General features: G+C 41.1%; 1 protein-coding gene across 2 annotated transcripts in view; it reads right to left on the bottom strand.

The window, feature by feature from the left end:
- Nucleotides 1-1,223: 1,223 nt before the first annotated feature.
- LOC142072165 (myb/SANT-like DNA-binding domain-containing protein 2) overlaps nucleotides 1,224-27,934 on the bottom strand; it is a 44,238-nt gene continuing 17,527 nt past the window's right edge. Inside the window, exons 2-4 of one of the 2 annotated variants that reach the window (XM_075128618.1) lie at nucleotides 7,223-7,334; nucleotides 2,367-7,123; nucleotides 1,224-1,778 (exon numbers count right to left, since the gene is read on the bottom strand). In XM_075128618.1, coding sequence (XP_074984719.1) covers nucleotides 1,630-1,778; nucleotides 2,367-2,946 — 729 coding nt within the window. In that variant the 5' untranslated portion in view covers nucleotides 2,947-7,123; nucleotides 7,223-7,334 and the 3' untranslated portion in view covers nucleotides 1,224-1,629. Of the gene's footprint in view, nucleotides 1,779-2,366; nucleotides 7,124-7,218; nucleotides 7,335-27,934 lie in introns of both variants that reach the window. The other variant, XM_075128619.1, reaches the window with a different exon arrangement.

Consider the following 27,934-nt stretch of genomic DNA (forward strand, 5'->3'; position numbering starts at 1 on the left):
GTCTGGGACAATTCCCAGTGGCTGCGAAACTTTCGCATGCGTAAGGGCACTTTCATGGAACTTTGTGACTTGCTTTCCCCTGCCCTGAAGCGCATGAATACCAAGATGAGAGCAGCCCTCACAGTTGAGAAGCGAGTGGCGATAGCCCTGTGGAAGCTTGCAACGCCAGACAGCTACCGGTCAGTTGGGAATCAATTTGGAGTGGGCAAATCTACTGTGGGGGCTGCTGTGATGCAAGTAGCCCACGCAATCAAAGATCTGCTGATATCAAGGGTAGTGACCCTGGGAAATGTGCAGGTCATAGTGGATGGCTTTGCTGCAATGGGATTCCCTAACTGTGGTGGGGCTATAGACGGAACCCATATCCCTATCTTGGCACCGGAGCACCAAGCCGCCGAGTACATAAACCGCAAGGGGTACTTTTCAATAGTGCTGCAAGCTCTGGTGGATCACAAGGGACGTTTCACCAACATCAACGTGGGATGGCTGGGAAAGGTACATGACGCTCGCATCTTCAGGAACTCTGGTCTGTTTCAAAAGCTGCAGGAAGGGACTTTATTCCCAGACCAGAAAATAACTGTTGGGGATGTTGAAATGCCTATAGTTATCCTTGGGGACCCAGCCTACCCCTTAATGCCATGGCTCATGAAGCCGTACACAGGCAGCCTGGACAGTAGTCAGGAGCTGTTCAACTACAGGCTGAGCAAGTGCAGAATGGTGGTAGAATGTGCATTTGGACATTTAAAGGCGCACTGGCGCAGTTTACTGACTCGCTTAGACCTCAGTGAAACCAATATTCCCACTGTTATTACTGCTTGCTGTGTGCTCCACAATATCTGTGAGAGTAAGGGGGAGACGTTTATGGCGGGGTGGGAAGTTGAGGCAAATCGCCTGGCTGCTGGTTACGTGCAGCCAGACACCAGGGCGGTTAGAAGAGCACAGGAGGGCGCGGTCCGCATCAGAAAAGCTTTGAAAACCAGTTTCATGACTGGCCAGGCTATGGTGTGTGAAAGATCTCTTTGTTTCTCCTTGATGAAACCCCCCGCCCCTTGGTTCACTCTACTTCCCTGTAAGCTAACCACCCTCCCCTCCTCCCTTCGATCACCGCTTGCAGAGGCAATAAGTCATTGTTGCTTCACATTCGTGCATTCTTTATTCATTCATCACACAAATAGGGGGATGACTACCAAGGTAGCCCAGGAGGGGTGGTGGAGGAGAGAAGGAAAATGCCACACAGCACTTTAAAAGTTTACAACTTTAAAATTTATTGAATGCCAGCCTTCTTTTTTTTGGGCAATCCTCTGTGGCAGAGTGGCTGGTTGGCTGGTGGCCCCCGCACCGTGTTTTTGGGCGTCTGGGTGTGGAGGCTATGGAACTTGGGGAGGAGGGCGGTTGGTTACACAGGGGCTGTAGTGGCAGTCTGTGCTCCAGCTGCCTTTGCTGCAGCTCAACCATACACTGGAGCATACTGGTTTGATCCTCCAGCAGCCTCAGCATTGAATCCTGCCTCCTCTCATCACGCTGCCACCACATTTGAGCTTCAGCCCTCTCTTCAGCCCGCCACTTACTCTCTTCAGCCCGCCACCTCTCCTCCCGGTCATTTTGTGCTTTCCTGCACGCTGACATAATTTACCTCCACGCATTTGTCTGTGCTCTGTCAGTGTGGGAGGACAGCATGAGCTCGGAGAACATTTCATCTCGAGTGCGTTTTTTTTTCTTTCTACGCTTCACTAGCCTCTTGGAAGGAATAGATCCTGTGATCATTGAAACACATGCGGCTGGTGGAGAAAAAAAAAGGGACAGCGGTATTTAAGAAGACACATTTTATAAAACAGTGGCTACACTCTTTCAGGGTAAACCTTGCTGTTAACATTACATACATAGCACATGTGCTTTCGTTACAAGGTCGCATTTTGCCTCCCCCCACCGCGTGGCTACCCCCTCAACCCTCCCACCTCCCTGTGGCTAACAGCGGGGAACATTTCTGTTTAGCCACAGGCAAACAGCCCAGTAGGAATGAGCTCCTCTGAGTGTCCCCTGAAGAAAAGCACTCTATTTCAACCAGGTGACCATGAATTATATCTCACTCTCCTGAGGATAACACAGAGAGATAAAGAACGGACGTTGTTTGAACGCCAGCAAACATACACTGCAATGCTTTGTTGTACAATGATTCCCGAGTACGTGTTACTGGCCTGGAGTGGTAAAGTGTCCTACCATGAAGGACGCAATAAGGCTGCCCTCCGCAGAAACCTTTTGCAAAGGCTTTGGGAATACATCCAGGAGAGCCGCGAATGCCAGGGCAAAGTAATCCTTTCACATGCTTGCTTTTAAACCATGTATAGTATTTTAAAAGGTACACTCACCGGAGGTCCCTTCTCCGTCTGCTGGGTCCAGGAGGCAGCCTTGGGTGGGTTCGGGGGGTACTGGCTCCAGGTCCAGGGTGAGACACAGTTCCTGGCTGTCGGGAAAACCGGTTTCTCCGCTTGCTTGCTGTGAGCTATCTACAACCTCCTCCTCATCATCATCTTCTTTGTCCCCAAAACCTGCTTCCGTTTTGCCTCCATCTCCATTGAAGGAGTCAAACACGGCTGGGGTAGTGGTGGCTGAACCCCCTAAAATGGCATGCAGCTCATCATAGAAGCGGCATGTTTGGGGCTCTGACCCGGAGCGGCCGTTCGCCTCTCTGGTTTTCTGGTAGGCTTGCCTCAGCTCCTTCAGTTTCACGTGGCACTGCTTCGGGTCCCTGTTATGGCCTCTGTCCTTCATGCCCTGGGAGATTTTGACAAAGGTTTTTGCATTTCGAAAACTGGAACGGAGTTCTGATAGCACGGATTCCTCTCCCCATACAGCGATCAGATCCTGTACCTCCTGTTCGGTCCATGCTGGAGCTCTTTTGCGATTCTCGGACTCCATCATTGTCACCTCTGCTGATGAGCTCTGCATGGTCACCTGCAGCTTGCCACGCTGGCCAAACAGGAAATGAGATTCAAAAGTTCGCGGTTCTTTTCCTGTCTACCTGGCCAGTGCATCTGAGTTGAGAGTGCTGTCCAGAGCGGTCACAATGGAGCACTCTGCGATAGCTCCTGGAGGCCAATACCGTCGAATTGTGTCCACAGTACCCAAAATTCGAGCTGGCAAGGCCGATTTAAGTGCTAATCCACTTGTCAGGGGTGGAGTAAGGAAATCGATTTTAAGAGCCCTTTAAGTCAAAATAAAGGGCTTCATCGTGTGGACGGGTGCAGGTTTACATTGATTTAATGCTGCTAAATTCGACCTAAAGTCCTAGTGTAGACCAGGGCTTAGGAGCCTAAGGCTCATTGAAAGTCAGTTAGACATAAGCTCCTAAGTGCCAGTTTTTAAAATGTATTTAGAAACCTGAAGATGCAGAGAGGTACTTTTGAAAATCCCAGTAGGCACTAGGAGCCTAATGCCACTGATTTCAGTTCTACTTTTTATTTTTTCTGCTTGATACCGTGCACTAAATCTCACTAACGCATCCTAGCAATTTACATTTCCAGTGCTTCTTAACCACTTTTTTGTCCTCATTAGATTTCAGAAACGTTGAGAACACATCCATATTTAAGGAACTATATCTTAGGAATCTTTTGGTCTTTTGACCCCAAATTTCCCTACAATATCTGTCTGTGTCACTGATCTGGTTTGCCAACCTTCAGACTGATCTGATTGTTCATGTGATTTTGAGACAGAATGCAAAATTGAGCTTTAAAAAAGCAAGTGTGAGTGGCATCTCATTTTGCTGTCATGATTAGATGAAGGCTGGCTGGCTGGTAGGATAATAGTGGAAGTACCACCACTTTTTTGATTCCTAGTTACATTTGGTTCTTGAGCAACCCTAACCCTAACGCTTGGTGGCTGTAAATAGTGTTAGATGAGTTGCTAGCTATGAGTCAGCTGTTGATCTGGTATTTCTTTACTGCTCGGAAATATGCTGAGAGTCGGACTCTTTGACTAAAAATGGAAGGAGTCTCAAAAGGATTTTTGCCCTTTAAGTATGGCACAAGACTCTGCTGCCTCTTTTCTGGACTCAGTGGCCCCTTCTTAATACCAGATCAGCTATCTGCTCTGTCCTAGCTCCCTTTCCCCCCCTGGTTTGCTGGCAGCCTTTTTTTAACCTTCCTTTATCCTACCATAGTGCCACTAGTTCTCTTCCTGACTCCTTTGTTTGCCGTCAGTGCTTATCGTTCTGGTCTAACAGGTCGCTTTATTTCTTCTACTCATCCTGCCTCTTTCTCTGTATTAGACTGTGTTCACATGAGTGAGAAAATCAATCACCTTTGTTCTCATTCCCCACAAATACTAACTTCTGCTCTTTCCCTGCAGTAGGAAAGATAACTCAATTAATAACGCCTGATCCTGGTCATATTTATTCACAGAGAAAAAAGGGCTGGGCAGAGATGAACTATTTTAAAGGCCCTTAATGGTATAATGGATAGTCCAATAAGTAGCTAATGAATTAATTAAATATTGTACATGGTACTTTAGCAAATGATGAGCTAGTGAAATTTTGGGACTCTGGAGTCCTGTAGGTACATTAATTAAGATTAGTTTTCTCTTCCAAGCGCCAAGCACCTCCAACTGCCATTAGTACCAGTCATCATATACAGAGATTGATTTTATGCTTAGTTTGATTTTTCTTGCAATAAAAAAAGTGACTGTAATATGATGAAGATAAAGCCTCCTATGAGGTTGGGAAAGCCACACATTAGAAAAGCACATCGATGCTCATGGCAGCAGTGAGAGCTGCAAATATTTCATCTGAAGTGGTCAGCTTAAATCCTTCTCAATCTCTTCAGCAGAGCCAGCATGGTGGTGCTGTGTGACTAGGGGTTGTGCAGAGCTGAGAAAGGGAAGGGAGTGACCACAACAGGAGACAGTCTGAGGTCTTAGCTACAGTGGAGATTTACTGCAAATTCAGCCTTTAGGGGCCAGACATTGCTCCAGATGTTCTCATGCAACTCCCTAAGAAGACAGTGTAAACCACTAAGCCCTGATTTGCACTCTGTTGCAAGTAGGGGTGAGTTCCACTGATGCAAATAGCTGTTTTATCTGTCTATTATAGGGGTTTGCACTGTTGCAGCTACACAGGCAGCAGAGCACTGAGGATTGAAATCAGGGCAAATTTCCAGTGTAGACACGGCATAAGCAGCAACACTCCTTCACCTGTTGGCAAGGAGAGCTGCAGCTCAGTTTTCAGTTCACCCCACAGGCCATTAGAGGGAACTCAGGCTTTGTTATTTCTTATGTAAAAAGAGGTAAAATGAATGAAGGCCCTATACATCATAAAGGAATAACAAAGAGCACAAACTACTTTTGTTTTGCATTGCAGATTATCTTTCAGGGATTCATCACTGCCTGGTGTTCTGGTGACTGGCACTCTATAAATATCTAAGAATCTAAGACAGATAAATTGTTTTCCAAAAGTTATATGGCTAAGACTTATTAAAGTGATTAGTGATTTTTTCAGATGGCCAACTTAAGATTGTTTGATTCTTGGAGGGTGGACACCTTAGCACTGTCTGAAAAATCAGGTTCCTTTAAGGTTCCTCTAAGTTCAGTAACCAAATTTAAGACACTCAGAACCACTACTTCTGAACATCTTGGCCTGTGTACTATTTTTTGGCTTTTTACCTATGCCACCTTCAATTAAAATATTTCTCTCAAGCCGCTATGATACTTTAATTATTTCATACAATACTCCAAATTACTAATGTCCATGTTCCTCACCAAATTTTAATATATCCTCAGCACCAAACCACATCAAATTCAAAGTCTTCACAGCTGCTTGAATGCAGCAAAACCTTTCTAACTGCTCAAGGGATGACAAATATTGTGCAACCAAATCAACTAGCTGTCAGAACAGGTCTCTTTTTCATTGCTTCATACAAGCTACACAAAGCACAGTTACCAAAACTGAACCGCAAAACAACAAAGAACTAAATCAAAAATTAACAGAAAACTGCAATTTTTAAGGAAAGTGGACACTGCAACCAACTCTTTATATATGCAATAATATAGTGAATTATGGAGCAAATCAAAGGGGGTATATTTTTTTGTTATCCTGAATGACATTCTTTTATAAATCACATAGCTCTTGGGGGGCTTAAAGAATGATTGATCTAATAGAATTAAACTTTTGACATGACATGAGTTAGATCAGAAGGTCTATAAAAATCTCCAGTTCTGGTAAAATATATTTTATCCTGTACACTCTACCAGAAGAACTAAAATGAATCGGTGGAAAATTTAGAAATTGACTTAATATGTTCTTTGTCTGAATATACCACTCTAGAGCTTCCACTTTGTTCTGTGAGTTTGTGATAATTTTACATAATCCATGTGGCCTGAAGCCTTAGAAATTAAAGAGCTCTTTATTGCCACCTGTTGGTGAAATGGGAGAAGACTGGTCCAGAGCTGCTTAAAAACTACAGGTGGGGTGGGGCTCCATTGGGAACAAAGCTCCCTGCTGGCACCTGTTGGAGAACAAGGAGATTGACAGAATGGGCCAGGCCTTATTTGCATTATAGTTATGTGATAGTCTGAGGCATTTTAGTTAGAATACAATTAAATTCTGCTATTGAACTTTTTGGGAAATACAAAGGGAAGACATCAACAATTCATGCACTTTGAGTCACCCTAAATGAGACTGCTGTCAGGCACAGTTGGGGAAGTGAGTCTAGAAAGAGCTAGGAGAAGGGAAGAGAGGAGAAAAGGGCTTCTACAGTGAATGCCTCTCCGATGGGTATGACTCTGTAAAAGCTAGATAACTGATCCCTCCCTAAAGAGCTGAACTGAACTGAGCTGAGCCTGCCAGAGAACAGGCTTGGGGGGTGTCTGTTGTCACCATTAGGCAGGAGAGAGTTCTAAGCCCTGGAGTGACATTCCATAGATTAAGCTGCTTTTCCTCCTGTGAGGTTTATATGCCTGCCCTGGGAGTCACCAGGCCAGTTCCTGGCTTGTGGATTTGTTGGAGCTCAGCACAGGAGTGACTCATCACCTTACAAACACCAGCTTTGATAATCAGGGGGCCATCCTCGGCTTCTTGTTGCTCCACCCCACTGTTCCTGGGCCACATGGAGATCTGGTGCAGTAGAATCTGGCCCTGTGAATCAGAAAGAACAATCCAAATTTCATAGATCTAATCAGATTGATGGGATCATAATATATAAGCATGAAATGGAAGAAATATATACCTACCTACCTGTCGCTGCTTCTGCTAGTTTATCATGCTTTCACTACAGCTGGCTTCACTGTTATGTCACTCTATGTACCCGATTCAGAAAACTTGTTATTTAAGGAAACACAGTGACACACTGTCAAAAAAAAGGGGTCTAATTTATTTCCATAATAGCGCTCCAAGAGGCAAATATCACTCATAACTGACCTCTTTTTCTTAATGTATTTTTATTTAGCTTTGCTTCAATTCCCATTTGGCAACAATAGAAGCAAACAGAAGTTGGGTCACTTCCAGCATAGTAAGTTAATATTTCCCCTCCTCTATCAAAAATGGGTCAGAACCTCCCTAGGAAAATTCAGCACAATCAATTAAATTGCAGCAGTGACACTTGTAATAGCCAAGGCCCAATTACCAAAGCAGGACACAGAGATGACTAGGGCCAGGGATGGCTCCATCACATGTGCAGGTAATAATGTGTGTATATTAAATTATTTGTATGTGTGTGTATAAGTGGTTGATGGTGTACTATACCATAAAGGCTTTATCAGTATGCATTTTGGATGGGTCCATTACACACAGGAGACAAACCACAAGTTAGTTATGCAGATCACGCCAGACAATCACTGGTATAACTATTCAATCATAAGTTCTGTAAATGTTACATAAGTTACAGCACAACTACCTCAGTGATGTTTTAGAGAGGGGTTTTTTTATAACTATATTGGATTATTTCTCATTCTTCAACTGCAAAACAAGGTGCCTCAATCACCATGAGCCCAAGCATACAGGGCTCTCAGAAAAACCATAAACACCATTAAAAATGAGCTTTTCATAGCTAACAATATCAGAACTTTAAAATCTATTACAGTTGACTCTTCTGATGTGAATGCGGGATCCCTCTTAGAAGTTAGAAATCTCCCCTTCCTAAAGGTATAAAGTTCCCATTTGTAGCCTTGCATATCCCAAGGCTAAGCTATCATACATTAAACCTGTCTTTGGTGCAGAACTGAATATTGCCATTTCTAGTTGTTGGGCCAATGCAGGAATGATCGGGGGACTGCTTACCTGGGAAATAAAAATGGAGGTTACTTACCTGTAACTGAAGGATCTTCAAGACATGTGGTCCCTATCTATATTCCTAATGTGGTTATGCATGCACATTATGTGCCAGAAGTTTCTAGTAAGCTGTGTCCATTGGCCTGCACATGTGCAGTTCTCCTCATGCTCTAAACTCAGAGTATAAAAGTCAGTGTGGACCAGTGCTTCTCCAGTTCTTTTTCTTACTGTGACGCTGGCTATGATCTCTATCAGAAGGGATGGAGGGCAGCTAGTGGAATACAGTTAGAGCCCACACATCTTGAAGAAACTCCAGTTACAGATAAGTAACCTCCATTTCGTCTTCAGGTGATGATGATGTGTTCTTTCGAATCAACCTGCTCCTCTCACTCGATTCCTACAGTGATGTCATAGTTTAGAGTTTGCAATATCACAGTCACTGCTATGATGATGAACCGTGTAGTCAAACGCTGGAGTATTGTGACAGAACAATGGCCCACAAAAGATGAGACTCCAGGTAAACAGGAAAATGGATCTGATAAGCATCCAAATGCCTGGATATGAATCCATATCTGAAATCTCTGGTAATTCACCCTTATCCATCCATCTTTTTCCTCTTTGCAGGGCACTTGTACTTCCAATATTGTGTATGTGTTCTAAGGTATATGAAGTTGCAGACTGCTTTATATAGGAATCGTTCCGAGATTTAAAGTGGTGCCAACAGGATTCGGCTAGACTCTACAAAAGAACATTAAAGGTTAATAGGAGGAGGGTGTGAGAAGGAATGAGCCTGGGTGGACAAAAGAAGTGCTTATTGGGTTTAGAGAAATACAGGCAGAATGCAGGTAGAACACAGAACAGGGAACATACAATTCTCCCCCAAAGAGTTTAGTCACAAATTTAATTAATGCATTATTTTTAATGAGTGTCATCAGCATGGAAGCATGTCCTCTGGAATGGTGGCTGAAGTATGAAGGGGCATACAAACATTTAGCATATCTGGCACGTAAATATCTTACAATGCTGGCTACAAAAGTGCCATGCAAACGCCTGTTCTCGCTCTCTGGTGGCATTGTAAATAAGAAGAGGGCAGCATTATCTCCTGTAAATGTAAACAAACTTGTTTATCTTAGCGATTGGCTAAACAAGAAATAGGACTGAGTGAACTTGTAGGCTCTGAAGTTTTACATTGCTTTGTTTTTTAATGCAGTTATGTAACAAAAATAAATCTACATTTTTAAGTTGCACTTTCACAACAAAGAGCTTGCACTACAGTACTTGTATGAGGTGAACTGAAAAATACTATTTCTTTTGTTTATCATTTTTACAGTGCAAATATTTATAGTCAAAAATAATACATGCTTTGATTTCAATTATAACATAGAAAACAATGTATGAAAATGTAGAAAAACATCCGCAATATTTTATAAATTTCAGTTGGTATTCTATTGTTTAACAGTGCTATTAAAACTGCGATTAATCGCAATTAATTTTTTTGAGTTAGTCACGTGAGTTAACTGTGATGAATTGACAGCCCTACTAATATATAATCACACATTTTTTTCCTTCCAAAGGATCCCAAGATGCCTATAGATCTTAGATTGTGGACCATATTCTGACCTCTGTCACATCCAGGCAAACCCATTATACATACACAGGGTAAGATTTAGGCTTTTTATATCTTAGAATTATTTCACTCACTTCTATGGGCAAGACTCAATCCCTCCAAAGGATCCCAAGATGCCCATAGACTATTTATTTCCCCCCCGGACAATGCTTTCCCAAGTTTCTTCATAATATTAAGTGACTGAAGTTATAAAAGAAGTTTAGCTTTGAAATAATTTCCAAGGGAGGTTGTGAAATCCCCATCATTGAAGGTTTTTAAGAAAAGGTTGGATAAACACCTGTCAGGGATGGTCTAGGTTTACTTGGTCCTCACACAGCTCAAGGGGATGTACTTAATTTCTCACAGTCCCTTCCAGCATTTCTAGGATATTGTAAGTTTGCTATTTCTGCTGTACATGAGGCTATGCCTTTAAAACCATTTGGACATTAAAGCTGGTGCTGAAGGAATGGCTTGCTGGGAACATGACACCATTGCTTCAGAATCTACACTGTTGTTCTCTGAGTGGAGTTTAAGGTACTGTTATGACCTATAAAGCTCTAAGTGGTCCTTTGTTCTGAAAAAGCCTGAATGTAGTGCCTTTCCGGTCATGATCCCAAAGCCATCTCTTTAATATGGATTTTGGACAGGACTGAGGTTAAATTCCCGGGATGAAGGGAGAGGAGAAAGGAGCTTTTGGGAGCTAGCTGGCTGGCAGAGTTATTGTTCTTGTCTTCATGTCTGCTTGTTAAAGCTCTCTATTATTATATCGTGACTGTAATTGTCAGCGTGCCTACCATCTTTGTATAGGAACTTATTTTGTAAACTAAAATCTTTTACTTACCTATAAAATACATGATACTAAGCAGTGCCCAAGGTAAAGCTGCCCCCTATAGTTTTAATTTATTCCAGGACTGAGTGGCTGAGAATCAGGGAGTTACAATCAGCTGCTTTTCAGCCATGGCACTCCAACCCCCCCCAATTCTTGTCTGCATGGGCTCCTCCCCAGAATCTCATGGGAAGGAGAGTAAAAATTTCCAGCCACTGTCCATTGTTCCTGGCAGAAGTGGGAGGGCAGAAATCCCTTCTCAAGACCAAAACTCTACAAGAAAGTCTGTTATGCAGTCAACATTGCAGACTCTGGATTATCTGAACCTCCTAACTTTCCAGTGCGTATTCACATTGGCTTGAACAGCCAAACATCTGAAATTTAGCAAATTCTTAACGTAGATATGTTTAGCTCTTTCACAATACCTTTTCTTTAGATTAAAATAATGGAAATTAGAAAAGAATGAATGATATTTATATAGTAATCATACTGTAATGTTGCAATATTGAATATAATGATACCGTATGAGAAACCTAATTACGTGAATTTGAGTGCATTGCTAGTACCAAAAAAATAAAGATAAAAATCATGGTTCCGGATCAAGGGTAGATAGCAAAGAATGTCCAGAAGAGGAGGGAAAAACCCAGAGCACTCTTTACCAGGAGAAAAAAGACAGTTACTCAGATTTGACTGCAATTATGCTTGTCCTCAGCATGCTCAGTGAATGTAAACTTCTTGCCTCTACCCTTCAAATTTAAGTGCTTAAGTTAAAATTGAAGACAGCCAGAATCCCTATGGAAGTATACAGTAATATACCTCATAAAGGAGTGCTATTTTTTTTTTTTAAAAATATACACATAGGGGGCCCAGTCAGGTAAAAGACCCCATTGTACTAGGCACAGTGCACATATATATTAAAGAATCCCTGACTCCAAGAATTTATGGCTGGCAAGTTCAGCCAAGAGCCATCAACTTTCCTTTGGCTCCTTTGAAACATCCCACCCTTTAATTTAGTATTTGATGAGCGAGAACAGGTGGGAAAAAAAATAAACACACAAGGTCAGGGCAAGGTTCCAGGGGGAATGATTGTTTGGGATGATAAGTAGCAGTCTGAGTACATCAACCGCCTAACCATTGTAACTGCTAGCAGGTCCTCACACTGCTGGGAATTGTAGGTGCTGTCAGAAACAGGCCCTATAGTACTAAAAACAATAAAAAAAACCTCACTTTAGATCATGACTCATAAAAGTTACCACGGAGGGTCTATTCAGTGGCCTATAGCATATGATAGGAATTGAGTAGCTCAATGACCCAGTCAAGCACTATCATTTTAGTACCATTAACTTACATACTGGCAGTCTCAGCAGAGAGGCTGAGCATTCAAAGGCAATTGAAACTGGAGTACCTTTCCATGCTACACAGGAACAGTTGGCAAGTAGGTCTGTTAATCAGGCATTTTTAAAACTGGGGGATTCATGTACATTAATCAGGTATTGCCCATTGCTATAAAATAAAAACTGTTTTTTCCCCACTCAGTACTCCAAATGGAATGAACCTGCATGGTACTAGATTTTCTTAATGCAGAAAAATGAACTAAAGATGCTTTATTTTGTGAAGGTCTGCATTTTCGGAAACTCTGAAGAACATGGTCTGTATAAACACAGAAGCTGAATTAGTGTATCCTTTTTCAGCCACAGGGCATTTGCCTCTTGATTTTCAGTACATCATACTGAAGATTTTATGAGATGTGTGCATTACCAAAATAAGGCGTTTGCCATGCTTTTGAAAATTGCAAAGACCTGAAGATGACATATAGCATTGCACATTGAATAATAGGTTGGGAAATCTGTTAAACCAAGGCAACGATTTATCACAAATAAGCCAAGCCAGTGCCCACAAATGTGACACTTTTTGTATAGTATTGATAAATGTATGCATAGGAAAGATTAATCTAAATTTAAAGCACAGTATCTGAAGTATGATGGATGACCTTGGTTACGTGAGGGTTTTTTGGGGAGGGGGTGTCTTGTTTTTTCTTGTTTGAAAATGTAAAATAAGTTTACTGAGCCCAAGCAAAACAAGAGACATTTTTTATGCACACCACATCACATCAATTCAGTGCAAAGGGAGAATGTTACTGAATTCTTGGGTCTCCAGCTGTGATGATGCAATAATAGGTTTTCTGAAACATAGCAATGAGATAAAGAAACATGCTTAGAAAACAGAATAAAAAAAAACAATTTGTATTTTATTGTATCATAATAACAAATTGCATTTTGTTGGCCAGATAATACAAATTGCTAAGTTACAAAGATTTGTCAAGATCTTAGTGATTAAGACACTAAGGGCTGGATTGTTCCTGGCTCTCATGGAGACAGATGGCATTGGGATAGTACAAGGAAATTTTCTCCCCTGCCCATCTGTGAACCCCACAGTGCTGCAGTGTCTGGGCTCAGTGGAGTACCTGCAGGGGTCTTACCTACTCACAAAGACAGAACTGTAAATCTTTTAATGGCAACCACTGTGGCTCATTCTCTCTCTAACATATTACCCTGTATGAAGTACACAGTGCTGATTCTTATCCTTCCTCCTCTTCCAGTTTTGGTTCATTATGTGTCTGTCTTTTTGTATGCATTTATTTTCTTGGAATATCTGTGTTACATAAAATTAAATAAAAATTGCAACTAATCAGCCAGAGAAAATACGAAGTGATTACCAATAGCATGTGCACTATGAACTAACAACTCTCACTCACATAACCTGCAGCAGATGCTCCGCAACAATGAAAGGTGCATGAAAGAACAGGAGAGATTTAGAAATGAGCTGGGAGAGTTGGTGGTTATGGTTGACAGTAACACCTTGTTAGTGATCAGTGGTGATATAAACTGCAGTGATGGTGAAGGGAGCCCAGTAGAAGGAATTGTGGGTAAATTTAGCTTTGGTAGAAGAAATGTAGAAGGAGAGAAATGGGTTGAATGGTGTTTTTAATGGGTTTTCAGTAAATAGGTGCTTTGAAAAAATCCCACATGGTGACATACTACAGGAGAAAAAATAAAGCCCAGGTGGACAATATTGAGAATGAGAGAACATATGAATATGATGAAAGACAAAGGTAATATCAAGTTAATATGTTGCAGAATAACATAGGTATTAACAGCTAAAATCCGACTGTAACCTCAGAAAATAGGAAAGGAGATGAAATTGAGGAAGAAATTGCATTGGTGATTATGGTGATATGGTGCATTCGTGATTAGGGGGGAAGGGACGGGGAGAGTTCTTCCAAAAGGTAAAGGACGGCTTTGCCAACAACAATGAAGTCAGTGGAAGAAGAATGGAGGAAATTTAAAGAATGTTTCATTAAGGCAGTGGAGGTAACATGTGATACTACAGGTGATAAGATGGGGTGCTTTCAGAGAATGAACTGGTGGTGAAAGTCTGATGTACAAGAAAGAATGAATCATTCAAAGAGTTTGAGGAAGCAGGTTGTGATAATAAGATATTAAAAATTGCATACAAACTGGCTAAAAGACAGTTGCTAAGGCAAGAATGGAGGCTGAGGAGGAATTGTACAGAAAACTGGATGACGATGATGGCAGGAACTTGGTTTTGAGTTGGCAAAAGAGAGGAGCAATGAAACACAGATGAAGAAATCTTTCCGTGTGAAGGATAGTAACTGTGTGGTGACTGACCGAAAAGAGATGGTAGAGCTCTGGAAAACATATTTTCACAGGCTGTTAAATGAGAAGAGAGCATTTCAAGTGCAAGCCCTTCCAGCAGTTCTGAGGAAGTCTCAGAAGGTCTAGATCTCAGGGGAGGTGTAGAGGCAGTACTGAGTAAGATGAAGAATGGTAAAGCAGCTGGTGAAGATGAGATATGATCAAGGCAGTTGGAGATACTGGAGGTGGCTTCAGAGAGTCCTATGTTTTTGCTGGGATCAAACAAGGATACCGGATGATCAGAGAACAAGACTGGTTGGGACTGACTGACCAGGTGCCTCTTTGGAATGGTAAGGCTGATGAAAAATTATCTAAACACCAATCAGGACATCATCATCCTGTTAAGTAAGACTCCCAAAGTCCTTGAGAGAATTTTAGAGGCAAGGTGGAGGTGCAAGGTGGACAAAAATATAGAAGAAGAGCAAGATGGTTTTAGGAAGGGAAGGAGTACTATAGATGCAATATTTGCAATGAGACAGAAGTTTGGAAAGATGATAAGTGGAGGGCATAACTGCTAAGTAGCATTTATTGATATTGAGAAAGCATATGACTTGGTTCTGCAGGTAATGGTGTTTGGAGTACTGAGATGGATGGAAGGGGGACTTCAGAAATCAGAAATGACAGAGGAGCTGTATTGGGAGCCAGGAGCTAAGATGGTAACAATTCATGTAATTTTGGAGTTTTGAGGTGACGGTGGGATTGACACAATACAGTGCGCTAAGTCAACTTCTCTGCAATCTAGTTATGGAGTTAAATTAGGAGAATCAAATCTGTGGAGATACAGAAAACTGTGTACTGACAATCTAGCCCCTTTGGCTGACACAAAAGAGGAATTGGTAAATATGGTACCAGACTGGGCATCTGTGTTTGAAGGCCATGGTTTGAAGGTCAACACAAAGACAACTGAAGTTATGCAAAAAGGGAAGGTAGAAGAATAGCTATTGACTGAAGTTTCAGGAGAGAAGCTGAAGCAAAGGAAAGAATTTGTGCACTTGGAGAGAAGTCTGGAGAACTGAAAAGAAGAAGCTAATTTGTATGGGTAGCGATGAAAAAGATGTCAGGAGTACTGTGGGATTGGCAATTAAGTAACAAACTGAAAGGAAAAGTTTATGTAGCCTGTGTTTGTCCCTGCCTATTGTATCAAGACAGCAAACGATTTATATAACTGAATACAACACTTTCGAGTTGTTGCCATCCTCTGGAGCTCTCAGTGTGTCCTTATCTGACTCTTGTGTGGGTCTTAGGCCCTGATCCTGAAAATAATTAATTAATATGTGGAAACAATTACAAATCCCAGTGTAAGAATGTATATACATATCTGCAGAATTGAGACTTTAGCTTAATTCCTCACACCAGGGACTATATCTTATTTATTTGTGGTCGAGTGCACTGTTAGCATTAATACATAATAATTTGGGATCAAATCGTAAGATGCATACTGTTTTTACTCAATTTTTCAATGGGAATTTCATTTTCTTGAGTAAGGTCAGATTAAAGATTTCATGGTTTTGCCCACAGGGGAATGGTGTGACTAGTGTGATAATATTTGTAAGCTTTTAGTGGCATGCTGAAGAATGATTTTCTTCTTATGCTTGAGAACACAAGATCTCTCCACTTCCTAAGTCAAGTGGATGTAATGGATTACATAGGATATATGAAGTTATGTATCATCTTTCTAGCACTGAAGAATTATCTCAATAAGTAAGGTTAATAGTATCCAAAACTTTTCTGGTAAAAAATATTTGCATACTCAGGTTTGTTTTCTTGAAGTTGTAAATAGCATGCTTTAGGAATTTTAACTTGGAATGGGTGTTGTTGTTTTGTTGAAATGTCAACTACAATTGTAAGTTACACTTAATTTGACAACTTACTTTGTAGATGCTAAAGATGTCAACACATAAATAAGGGATGACTGAAAATTAGTATAAAAATGTAAAATGATTTAAGAGTTCCAATTTGCATGAATTTACATCATGAAATTCCTCAGATAATTTTCTTTTCATATATACATATTATATGTAATTTGCTAAAGAAACCAAAGAATCATAAAAAAAAATTAAATTTCCCTTCCATGCTGGTTTCTAACTACCGTAGACTGCAGATTTATTAATCCACTTGTCAGAATTTTATTAAATTAGTATTGTTGACATGGATTTTTGATAAATTGTGGAAATACTTGAACATAATATAGAATTGTTCAATCAGCTAGCAACATATGTTGTGGTAAGCAGATTTCTTTATAGAAACAAGACTTTTCAAATTGGATTTGTGTAATGTCACATTGGAATATTAGAATACCTAGCATTTTTCATTTGTATACCGCAAAGTGCTTTAAAAAGGAGATGTCATTATCCCTATTTTACAGATGTGGAAATTGAGGCAGAGTGGGGCAAAGTAACTTGCCCTAGGCCACCCAAGCCCCAGGCCAATGTGCTAACCACTAGCTACGCTGCCTCTCTGGGTTCATAAATTTTGAATAAAGGTAATCACTCAATCCTATCTTCCAATAGACAACCATTTATTGCCATGTGTATTATAAAATCAGCTGTTCCATATATGTGTGCAAGTATATTCAGCTAATTAACATTATGGGCCAGATCCTCAGCTGGAGTAAACTGACACAGCTCCACCTTAGTTGATCTAGCCAATGATATATTCAATGGCATGTACATAACCTGAGGCCTGTCAGGTGCCCCACTTTCCACCATATAATCATTAAACCTCTTGTACTTACCTTCCTAATCTGTCACAGCTATGCACTTCCATATGTGCTTATGTGTTTCCTCTTGCTGTGTCTCCCCCACCCTTTTCACCCTGCTAGTAATGTCATCCTCATCCACATGTTTCTCAGCTTCTTATACTTTCTTAAGCTGCTTAACAGAGTAGCTTTGTCAGAATTGCCAGGGATCTTTCATGGCACAAGGAGAGTGAAATCTATATTGTGATGCATTGACATTATCATAACTACTGTGGCAAGGCAAATTCATTTAAGTAGCCTTGTTTGTATTACTGGTGTTTATTTAATAACTGCCAAATATTGTAGGTCTGCTCAGTGGTCTAACTAGAGCCAAAATAACATTATGAAGAACAAGTGACTGACTGAGCCATTGTGTGTATTGTATAAAAATAGATCTAGCGGGTTCAGAAACCTATGTAATGGTGGTGGTGACTTGGCAACTGTCACAGTGTCATTCCTGCTATTCTACAACCATTAAAAAACAGTGAAAATGAATGATGATCACACACACACTACCTGGCATGGTTAGGGTTGTCATAAAAAGTAGTTTAAAAAATCTGGTGCCTTTGTTGGTCACATATCTATCTATGATAACGATTTGTCTAGACCAGAAGGCACAGATGCTGATGTTCCTAATGAGTGCGAGATGTCTTTTAATTTTCTTAATATACTCTTGGATGCCTTTCTTGTTTGGACTGGACTCTTAGACTTTAATACCATTTTGTCATAAATAATTGCTTTGCATTTACTTACAGACCTTTGGAATCACTCATTGTAATATGTTCTCTGTCACTGTTTGTTATTATTACAGTAACACCCAGTGTACCCATTGTGGGTAGGTGCTGGGCAGAGTAAAAAAAAAAAAGTCTCTGCTCTGAAGAACTTAAAATCTTTACTTATACTCTCAGTGTTTGATGCTAACTTTATCCTCATCACAGCCCTTAAGAGAGACAGTGTGATCAGCATCATCCTTATTCTCTCTGATAATGACTATTAACATCTGACCTCTACTTCACTCTTGTTGATATTCCTATTTCTTCAAGCTGTGGGAACAAACTCAATTGTCTCCCTAAAACACTGAGGTGGCATGTAGCAGTCGCAAACCTTCCTATCCAGTAATTAGGCAACTTTCAATAGTATGTTTTCTCCTGATATGGTACCGCAGATAATGGTTAATAACAATGGAGCTTCTGGAACTAGCAGTGCAATCAAAGTGTTAATCCTTTGGTGATGCTGATAATTTTCCTCTAGCTACCCAGTTTCTAGGCAACAACTAAGCAACTCATTCCCTTTCCCTTAGTCATCATGGCCCACTAATGGCTTAACAGCACATCTGAAACATCACTGAGATGAACTGGATAACAGGGCAGAGCTACAGTGATGTCACTCTGCTTTCACCAAAGCATCTTTCTCCACCATTGTCATTTTCTCTGAAAGTTAGATCATTTCCCAATCAGTTTTTGCAGCTCTTGATTGTATGTGGTTTCTTCAGTGTTTAGGACTGCACTTCATGTATTGTATCATTAGAGGTGTCAGAATTCCTTTCATCCTTCTAATCTTCCCTCTTGTCTTACTAGGGTTGCCGACTTTCTAATTGCAGAAACCTGAACCCACCTTTGCCCTATCCCTTCCCTAAGGTCCTGCCCCCGCTCACTCCATCCCTCACTCTCCCTCACTTTCACTGGGCTGGGGCAGGGTGCAGGCTCTGCAGTGGGGCCAGGGATGCAGGGATTGGGGTGCAGGCTCCAGGAGGGAGTGTAGGTGCAGGAGGGGGCTCAGAGCTAGGACAGGGATGCAGGTTCCAGCTGGGCAGTGCTTACCTCAGGCAGCTCCTTCAAGTGGCCAACATGTACCTCTGGCCACCCTATATCTTCTCCTGACACAACTGTGTATGTCTGAATTGTTTTGCCTGTTTAGACCATAAGCTGTTTGGGTCAGTGATAATGTTGTCCCTTGTATTTTATATAACACCAGGTACATGGTTGGTGCTTAAACAATGTTTGCAGGTAAACCATTGTCATAATCACTGCTCCCTGAGCTTGATCCACTTGACCGTGCAATGGAGAGCTGCTTCTGGGCTGGACAAAGAAATACTCTCTTCTAGTCCATGGAGCTTAATGCAGTGATGAGTAGCAAATGGATACAATCTAGTGGTAGATTACCTAGCCCTATGCCCTCCCACACTGCCCCCAAATTTTGCTGTGTGAGCCCCTTCAAGAGCTGTGCTCCATGTACAACACTGGTGGGCATGATTTGCAAGGGCTCTCCCAAACTTGCTCCTTTCCACTCATGCTGGAGTTGAACTAATCCCATTACAGACCCCTTCTACACTTGCAGAGGACTAGGCAGAATTTGTCTCCTAAATTTCTCAATGGCGCTTTGTATTTTTTTGGGGGGAGGAGGTGTGCTACTAGCCTTTAACATGAAAATTCCAAGTTTGTTTTTCTTTTAGCTCTCAGCAGGATATCTTGGAGAATGGGAGAGGGGAAGTTAAAGAGCAACTTTCAAAAGACAGCTATGTTGTTCTTTTTCAGTAGAAAACTTAATGGTGCTTAACTATTTTAATTCAAGGGAATACACATTTTAATTTTACCTGCATTGTGAAAGAAGCCCCAGTTCTGAAAAGCATTTAAGCACACGTAAGTCCATTCCTATTCAGCAAAGCATGTAAGCACATGCTTATAACTTTGATGTTAATGGAATTTTTGCATGCGTTTAATGTTAAACATATACTTAAGTGCTTTGTTGACTCAGGTGCACCGATAGCAAACAGTTCATCAGTGGTGATTTTCTTCATGTTTTAAAAGTGATTGATTATGCACTGAAAATATTTTAATATGGTAGAGTCATTTTATTAAGGATATTTTGTTTTTAAAAATCTATCATAAATGCAACCATTTGTCAGAAATATATTGTATATTATGTATACCTAGGGTAAAATAACGTGGTGGAATAACATGCATGAAAATGAGAGAGCAATAGACCATATGCACTTGATAAATCTAGTGTTTGACAATGCTGTATGGATTTCAGCACCAGGCTCTGGACCGAGTACCCCAGGAGGAAACTTACATAGTTAGCTTATGACATCTTTGGTGCCTGGTTAAAAGACTTCAACACTACAATGAAATGACAAAAGCAAAATTGTTCTTTGTACTACTGCAGAATATTACATCAACTATCTATCTTAGAGGGTTAGCAAACTTAAAAAATACAGTCCCAGCTAACCAAAAATTTTGCCACCTAATACATGGAGTCTTTTGCAGCCTTTATATTTTCATTGTTCTATCCTTCTAGTTGCATTTTTATTAATTATTATAGGTATCATTGAAGTTACCTGGTTTTAGACCAATGAATAGGATGACAAAAAAGTGACAACACACACTGATCCAATTTAATTTAAATTTCAATGGGTTAGAGATGTGCAAAAATAAAATGGAGAAAAGATATAATGAAAAATTGCTAGTCAAAGTTCATTTAGTACTGGAGGCCTAGCAATATGTGAATCAAAACTTCTAGTTAGCTTGTGCACACTGAAATCAGCAGGCTGTGCACACTTCTGCTGAAAATGGCTTCAACCTCCTTTCCAGGAAAGTAGGGTGATGTTTGATTGATCCCCTGATTATAGCAATTCTCAATTACCATTAAAAATTTTAACTAACATGCATTTTCACGGTGGTCTGAGAAGTCCCATCTGCCTTTTTTCTGGTTCTGTGTATTATAGGGGGATATTATGTTAATAAATGACAGATCTTCAGCTCCAACTGCTGTATAAAAGCTCTATATTTTATTTACTACTACTACTGTCCAACTGTGTCCTTCAACCTCCTGAAGGAGAATGCCCATTTGGTCCATTTTCTTGCATGACCTTCACCATTATACATTATTTAAAATGTATTTATTATAGTAGTGTCTAGAGACCGCAAACAGGATCAGGGCCTTCACATGATAGATGTGAAATGCTGTACAGACATAATACAAGTGAGAAAACACTACCAGGCCTTCCATTTTGTACCAACAGTTATTCCTGGCTACACTACACTTGTCCTCGGGCTCTCAGGTCCAAGTATCAACAGTTTTGCCTGCAATTTGTTGTTTAGAAACAGTAGCTGACATTTGAAGATCTCCAGCTCTCCCATCCTGTTTAGTTTATGAATCATTGAGTCCTTCCTTATTGGTTCATTGTAAATAAGTTACATTTGTAATGGCAGAGTTTCTTATACATTATGGGACCATTAATGGCAGCATCTCCAACCTAGCCTGCTACAAAATATGTTCTCCTTAGGTAACCCTAAAAGCCTTAATCAATATTTATACTTCTACAGTCACTACAGGTGTCAGAGACATATCAATGGCTTTTTTAAAATTAGACCAATATGTTTTGTCAACAATTTCATCAGCACAAATTAAATTCTCTGCATTAGACATGTAAATTCACCTGTTCTTTCATTCATTTATTCTGTCCCTTTCATTTTAATCCCAACTGCTCAAATTTAAGTAAAGATATTTTCTCTTCTTCCCAAGTACCCATATGCTCCCTAAATACGTGGTTTTGTGATAAAAGTCAACCAAAATAAATGATCTTGTACCTTTATGCATGGCAGAGCAACATAACACCACTGGGCACAATTCACTAAATTTGAATACACCCTTTATGCAACTTCACACTCAAATAACAAGAAATTTATACACTCAAAGTGACTTGTATATCCAAACAGTATAAATCTTCTCTCTTTGCCTATAAAAAAACTTCACACTCATTACATGCCTCCTCATCTACTATGCTCCTCAAGGGTACACGAGCCACAAAACGAGGCAGATTTGGCTAAAAAGAGCATCACTTCAGTAAGTAATAGTGCCCACAAAGGGAAAATTCTAAAAGTGTTTCCAAATGTGCTAGCTGTAAATTACAGCAGTCAAGAGCAGCATTAAGCAACTATTCCGTTAGCCCTGCTTCACCTCCAGTATCTCAAGTCATAAATCACTTTTCCTACAAAAGGGAATAAATGGAAGATAACTAGACATAGGTCTAGGTTAGGACCTGAAATACATATATCAGACTATACTGAGTTAACTTTCCTTGCTTAATAACCAAGCCAGGTGCAAGGTTACCAATGTTTTACATTCTATTCAAAACAGTAAGAAAACATTGCTAAGCAGTGGTTCAGTTAGAAAAACAGGAGTAATATTATGTACAGTGATTCAGACAGGGACTTGAACCTCGGTCTCCCACATACTAGGTGAATACCCTAATACAAGGGGGTGGGCCACTCACTGCTAAAATGGTGCTTACCCCTAGCAGTTGTAGATTAGCTGAGTCAACCTGAAACCCCTTCCAACAGTTCACCCCACTGGTTTCTCCTCTACTGCCTCACATTGCCACTCCTACAATGGCTGGTAGGGGAACCGAGGCCTATTCTCTACTCCATGTTCCAACTGAGCTCAGCAGCCAAGGTCTGTACCCTACACCTTGCTGCCTTTCCCTGAGCTGCTTCCATACCTCCTAGTCTTTCCTACTCTTCTGGGTTTGCCAGTCTCTTCACACCCTCCTCTCCAGGGCAAACTTTAGGCAACTCATCTCTGCAACTCCCTCCCCTTCCCTTCCCATTTCCTGTGTTTTGTTGAAGCCCCACCTGTCCCTCACAGGTGAGCTTCTCTCTAATTAGCTGCCCCCAGCCTAAAGCTCCCCTGTTTGCAGCCTAATTAACTGATTGGGCCCACCTGGGCTAATTCAGCTCTTGCATGTGTAGTGTGGGGCGCACACTCCATCCCACCTAGCCACTAGGCTGCTTTGGGGTGGGTATCATTTTTTTTCATGAACATTTTTGAAAAATCTAATTTTTCTTCCGCAGCAACATAAAAACAAATTTTTAGACCTCATTTTTTTTCCTGAAATGGAATTGTTCTTTCCTGGCAAGCCTTACTACTTATAAATATTTTAATACAGACAAATATAAATGTATACATCTCGGAACAAAGAATGTAGGCCATATTAACAGTTAGGGGACTCTGTGCTGAGTAGTGATGACTCTGAAAAAGACTTGTGGATTCTGGGGCTAATGCAATCCATGGAGAATCTCAATAAGGAGGTTATATTAGCTCAGTACAAAGCACTGGTATGTCACATCACATAGAACTTGCAGCAAACTGAAACAGCAAAACTAGAAGTCAGCATTTGTAATTTTTAAACTTACTGCACCTGAAACCTCCTTTTAAAAAACAAAACAAAACAAATTTGTATCCTGGTGGTTAAGCTTTGTATAGTGCACATCTCACTAACAGAACTGTGTTGTTTTAAAAGAATGTATATTGAAAGGGGAAGTTTACAGATCAAAAAATGGATTTTCAAGTACTAAAATATCCCCATAAAGGGAGGAAGAGATGACAGGGTATGCAAGGCAGAAAGGGGTGGAGACCAATGCACTGGCAAATGATGCTAGCTTGGGAAGGAAGTAATCAGCCACTCTTAAGAGGCTGTCCCAAATTACTTCCCCCTTGGAGCAAATGGAAGCAAGGAAGGAATTGTGACTCTTCCTTCAAAAGTTTATTCCAGGGTATAGTGTAATATTGTGGCATCAAAATATTTTATTCAAATGTGGGTCTCCTGCTATCCCCAATCTTCTCAGACAACTGTGATTCAGAATCTGGAGCTGGATCTATATTGGAAATTTGTGTATGGTACCTACCTCTATAATGAACTAAAGGAAAAAGAATCACTGCTGATCTTTTCACCTCCTACCTCAGGAACTTTTGAGTGCCCCAATTGATAAGTCTCTGAGTGTTCCAGCTTGGGTCCATTTCTCTTTGACATACATTTCTGCTCTCGAATATATGCCTGATTTTTTTTTTTTTTTGCATATGAAGGTTGCTTACTTATAACTGGAGTTCTTCGACATGGCTCTGCATATTCACACTTATCACTATTCCACTGCCTAGTGCAGCTTCATGGTAGAACCTTCAACAAGGAGTCTCCTTTAGAGTGCTTGCATGTCTGCTCCTACCCCTCTGTTCTGCATTTCTTAACACTCTAGTGAGGCTATATAAGGGGGTGCAGCACTCTCTACCACCTCAGTTCCTTCCATTGCCAACCCACAAACACAGAACAAAAGGATTCTAAGAACGAATGGAAGGTGAGTGGGAAATATGCAGGTGCATAGCCATCTAGAAGAACTCCAGTTACAAGTAAGTAACCTTCAATTCATCTTTGAGTGGCTCTGAATATTCCCACTTATGGGAAGATTGATGGACAGTGCTGAAAATAAGCTGGGAGGAGGAAACAGCCCTAGCTGACTAGAGTGAAGCACCACTCTACCAAATCTAGTAACACCCTTGATGCCAAATTGAGAGCATAATGTTTAATAGAAGTGTACTCAGAAATCCAGATTACAGCCCTGAAAACCTCAGGAAAGGGACTTGATTAAGGCAAATATGATACAACAGGGTACAATCCAGACTAATGAGTAGCTGTGTCATCCCTGTCCTGTAACCTGGGGTGCCCTTTACAATGCCTTGCTGCTTACCAACAGCCTCCAGCATGTAAGTCACTCCCAGTTATGTCTGTGTGTATGCCGCAGCAAGCCAGCCACACCCTGGCTCTTAAAAATTACCACAGGGAGACTCCCAGTCCCAGAAACACGTGTCCTGTATTGCCCAGCCCTCTCTTTACTGTATGACTATATTAAGTCTGTTATTCCTTTAAGTGAATAATATGCACACAACTTGTTACTCCAAATGGAGTTACCCAGACACTTCAATTTGAACACACTGGATTAGATAAAACAGTAAAACAAATTTATTGACTACAAGGAGATAAATTTTAAGTGAGTACAAGTAATGAGGCATAAAAGACAGAAATGGTAACAAGAAAAATAAAGATAAAATGCTTACTGATGCTTAACTTAACTATATTCGATTCAAAGCAAAGTTTTCTCAAAGCTTTCAGCAGTTTTACTGACCAAACTCCGTAGGTCAAGACTATCCACCAGAGTCTACCAGCTTCCTTTGTCTCTTCATAGAATCATAGAATCATAGAATATAAGGGTTGGAAGGGACCCCAGAAGGTCATCTAGTCCAACCCCCTGCTCGAAGCAGGACCAATTCCCAGTTAAATCATCCCAGCCAGGGCTTTGTCAAGCCTGACCTTAAAAACCTCTAAGGAAGGAGATTCTACCACCTCCCTAGGTAACGCATTCCAGTGTTTCACCACCCTCTTAGTGAAAAAGGTTTTCCTAATATCCAATCTAATCCTCCCCCACTGCAAATTGAGACCATTACTCCTCGTTCTGTCATCTGCTACCATTGAGAACAGTCTAGAGCCATCCTCTTTGGAACCCCCTTTCAGGTAGTTGAAAGCAGCTATCAAATCCCCCCTCATTCTTCTCTTCTGCAGGCTAAACAATCCCAGCTCCCTCAGCCTCTCCACATAACTCATGTGTTCCAGACCCCTAATCATTTTTGTTGCCTTTCGCTGGACTCTCTCCAATTTATCCACATCCTTCTTGAAGTGTGGGGCCCAAAACTGGACACAGTACTCCAGATGAGGCCTCACCAATGTCGAATAGAGGGGAACGATCACGTCCCTCGATCTGCTCGCTATGCCCCTACTTATACATCCCAAAATGCCATTGGCCTTCTTGGCAACAAGGGCACACTGCTGACTCATATCCAGCTTCTCGTCCACTGTCACCCCTAGGTCCTTTTCCGCAGAACTGCTGCCTAGCCATTCGGTCCCTATTCTGTAGCTGTGCATTGGGTTCTTCCGTCCTAAGTGCAGGACCCTGCACTTATCCTTATTGAACCTCATCAGATTTCTTTTGGCCCAATCCTCCTATTTGTCTAGGTCCTTCTGTATCCTATCCCTCCCCTCCAGCATATCTACCACTCCTCCCAGTTTAGTATCATCCGCAAATTTGCTGAGAGTGCAATCCACACCATCCTCCAGATCATTTATGAAGATATTGAACAAAACCGGCCCCAGGACCGACCCTTGGGGCACTCCACTTGATACTGGCTGCCAACTAGACATGGAACCATTGATAACTACCCGTTGAGCCCGACAAACTAGCCAGCTTTCTACCCACCTTATAGTGCATTCTTCCAGCCCATACTTTCTTAACTTGCTGACAAGAATACTGTGGGAGACCGTGTCAAAAGCTTTGCTAAAGTCAAGAAACAATACATCCACTGCTTTCCCTTCATCCACAGAACCAGTAATCTCATCATAAAAGGCGATTAGATTAGTCAGGCATGACCTTCCCTTGGTGAATCCATGCTGGCTGTTCCTGATCACTTTCCTCTCATGCAAGTGCTTCAGGATTGATTCTTTGAGGACCTGCTCCATGATTTTTCCAGGGACTGAGGTGAGGCTGACTGGCCTGTAGTTCCCAGGACCCTTTTTTAAAGATTGGCACTACATTAGCCTTTTTCCAGTCATCCGGGACTTCCCCCGTTTGCCACGAGTTTTCAAAGATAATGGCCAATGGCTCTGCAATCACAGCCGCCAATTCCTTCAGCACTCTCGGATGCAACTCGTCCGGCCCCATGGACTTGTGCACGTCCAGCTTTTCTAAATAGTCCCTAACCACCTCTATCTCCACAGAGGGCTGGCCATCTCTTCCCCATTTTGCGATGCCCAGTGCAGCAGTCTGGGAGCTGACCTTGTTAGTGAAAACAGAGGCAAAAAAAGCATTCAGGTGCAGTGAATGCAATAGGCAGGGAGAGAGAGAAGGGTGAGTTGGGTGTTTGTCCCTCCTTTTTTACGTTTCAGTCCCCCTTTTGAAAATCATTTCCAACTGAGAACCAGGAGCCAAAGTTTATGTGGAAAGATATTCCTTGCTGTTTTTTCCCCACCTGTTTGAACTTCTGTCATCTTCCCTTCCTGCTTGAGGACTCTGTTTACTGCTTAAATGTAAATTAAGCAGAGCACACATTCCTTTGTTCAGGATAGACCTGCTTGCCAACTTCTGTCTGGGCGGGGGGGTTGGAACATGTAGGAGATTACTATATCTTCACATACGGTGTTGCCACACACATTTTATTAGGAGAATACTGACCAGCAAATTACGAGTTTTCAAATGGTACCATACAAGGAATATCTTCTACAACATAACAATGGTGTGGGGTGTGAACAGAGGGTATGTTCTGTAACAGCAAGCAAAAGACACTACCACAGGTCTGATGGAATGAGATTGGATCATTGTAGGTACAGAAATTTCTGCTAACATGCAGCATTCAACAATACATTGTTTAATCTATCTAGAAATTGTATGACCCATGTAATTTTTAGCATAAAATACAAATAATCCAGATAATTTTAGAAAACTTCTACTTACATTTAAATAATATGAAAGAGCTCTTCTTGCATCCAAAGTCTGTAAAAGAAGGTTTCCTCTTACTAGTATACAGCCTTTGAAAAAATACTGGCAAATTAATTGTGTGATATAAAATTCAGAAACTGCTTTTGACAAAACCTGGGATTAGGCCTAAGAACAATCTTATCTTTATGAAAACGGTGGATTGGCTATCAAGGCATTTAATTCACTCACTCTTCTAGCTGACATTATGGCATTAATGAATGCCATCTTGAGAGATAAATAACACACAGAAGACACAGATAAAGGGTTCAAAAGGTAGCTTCATGAGTGTAGTTATGACTAAATAAAGATCCCAAGGAGGGACGGTATTCTTCAAAGGGGATATGTATTATGTAATCCCTTCAGAAACTGTTTAACTGTATTATGCGCCAACAGTGATCTGCCAAAACATGGTAAGATGAAATGGCTGCCAAATGAACTTT

Source organism: Caretta caretta, chromosome 5, assembly GCF_965140235.1.
Source record: "Caretta caretta isolate rCarCar2 chromosome 5, rCarCar1.hap1, whole genome shotgun sequence".
NCBI lineage: Eukaryota > Metazoa > Chordata > Testudines > Cheloniidae > Caretta > Caretta caretta.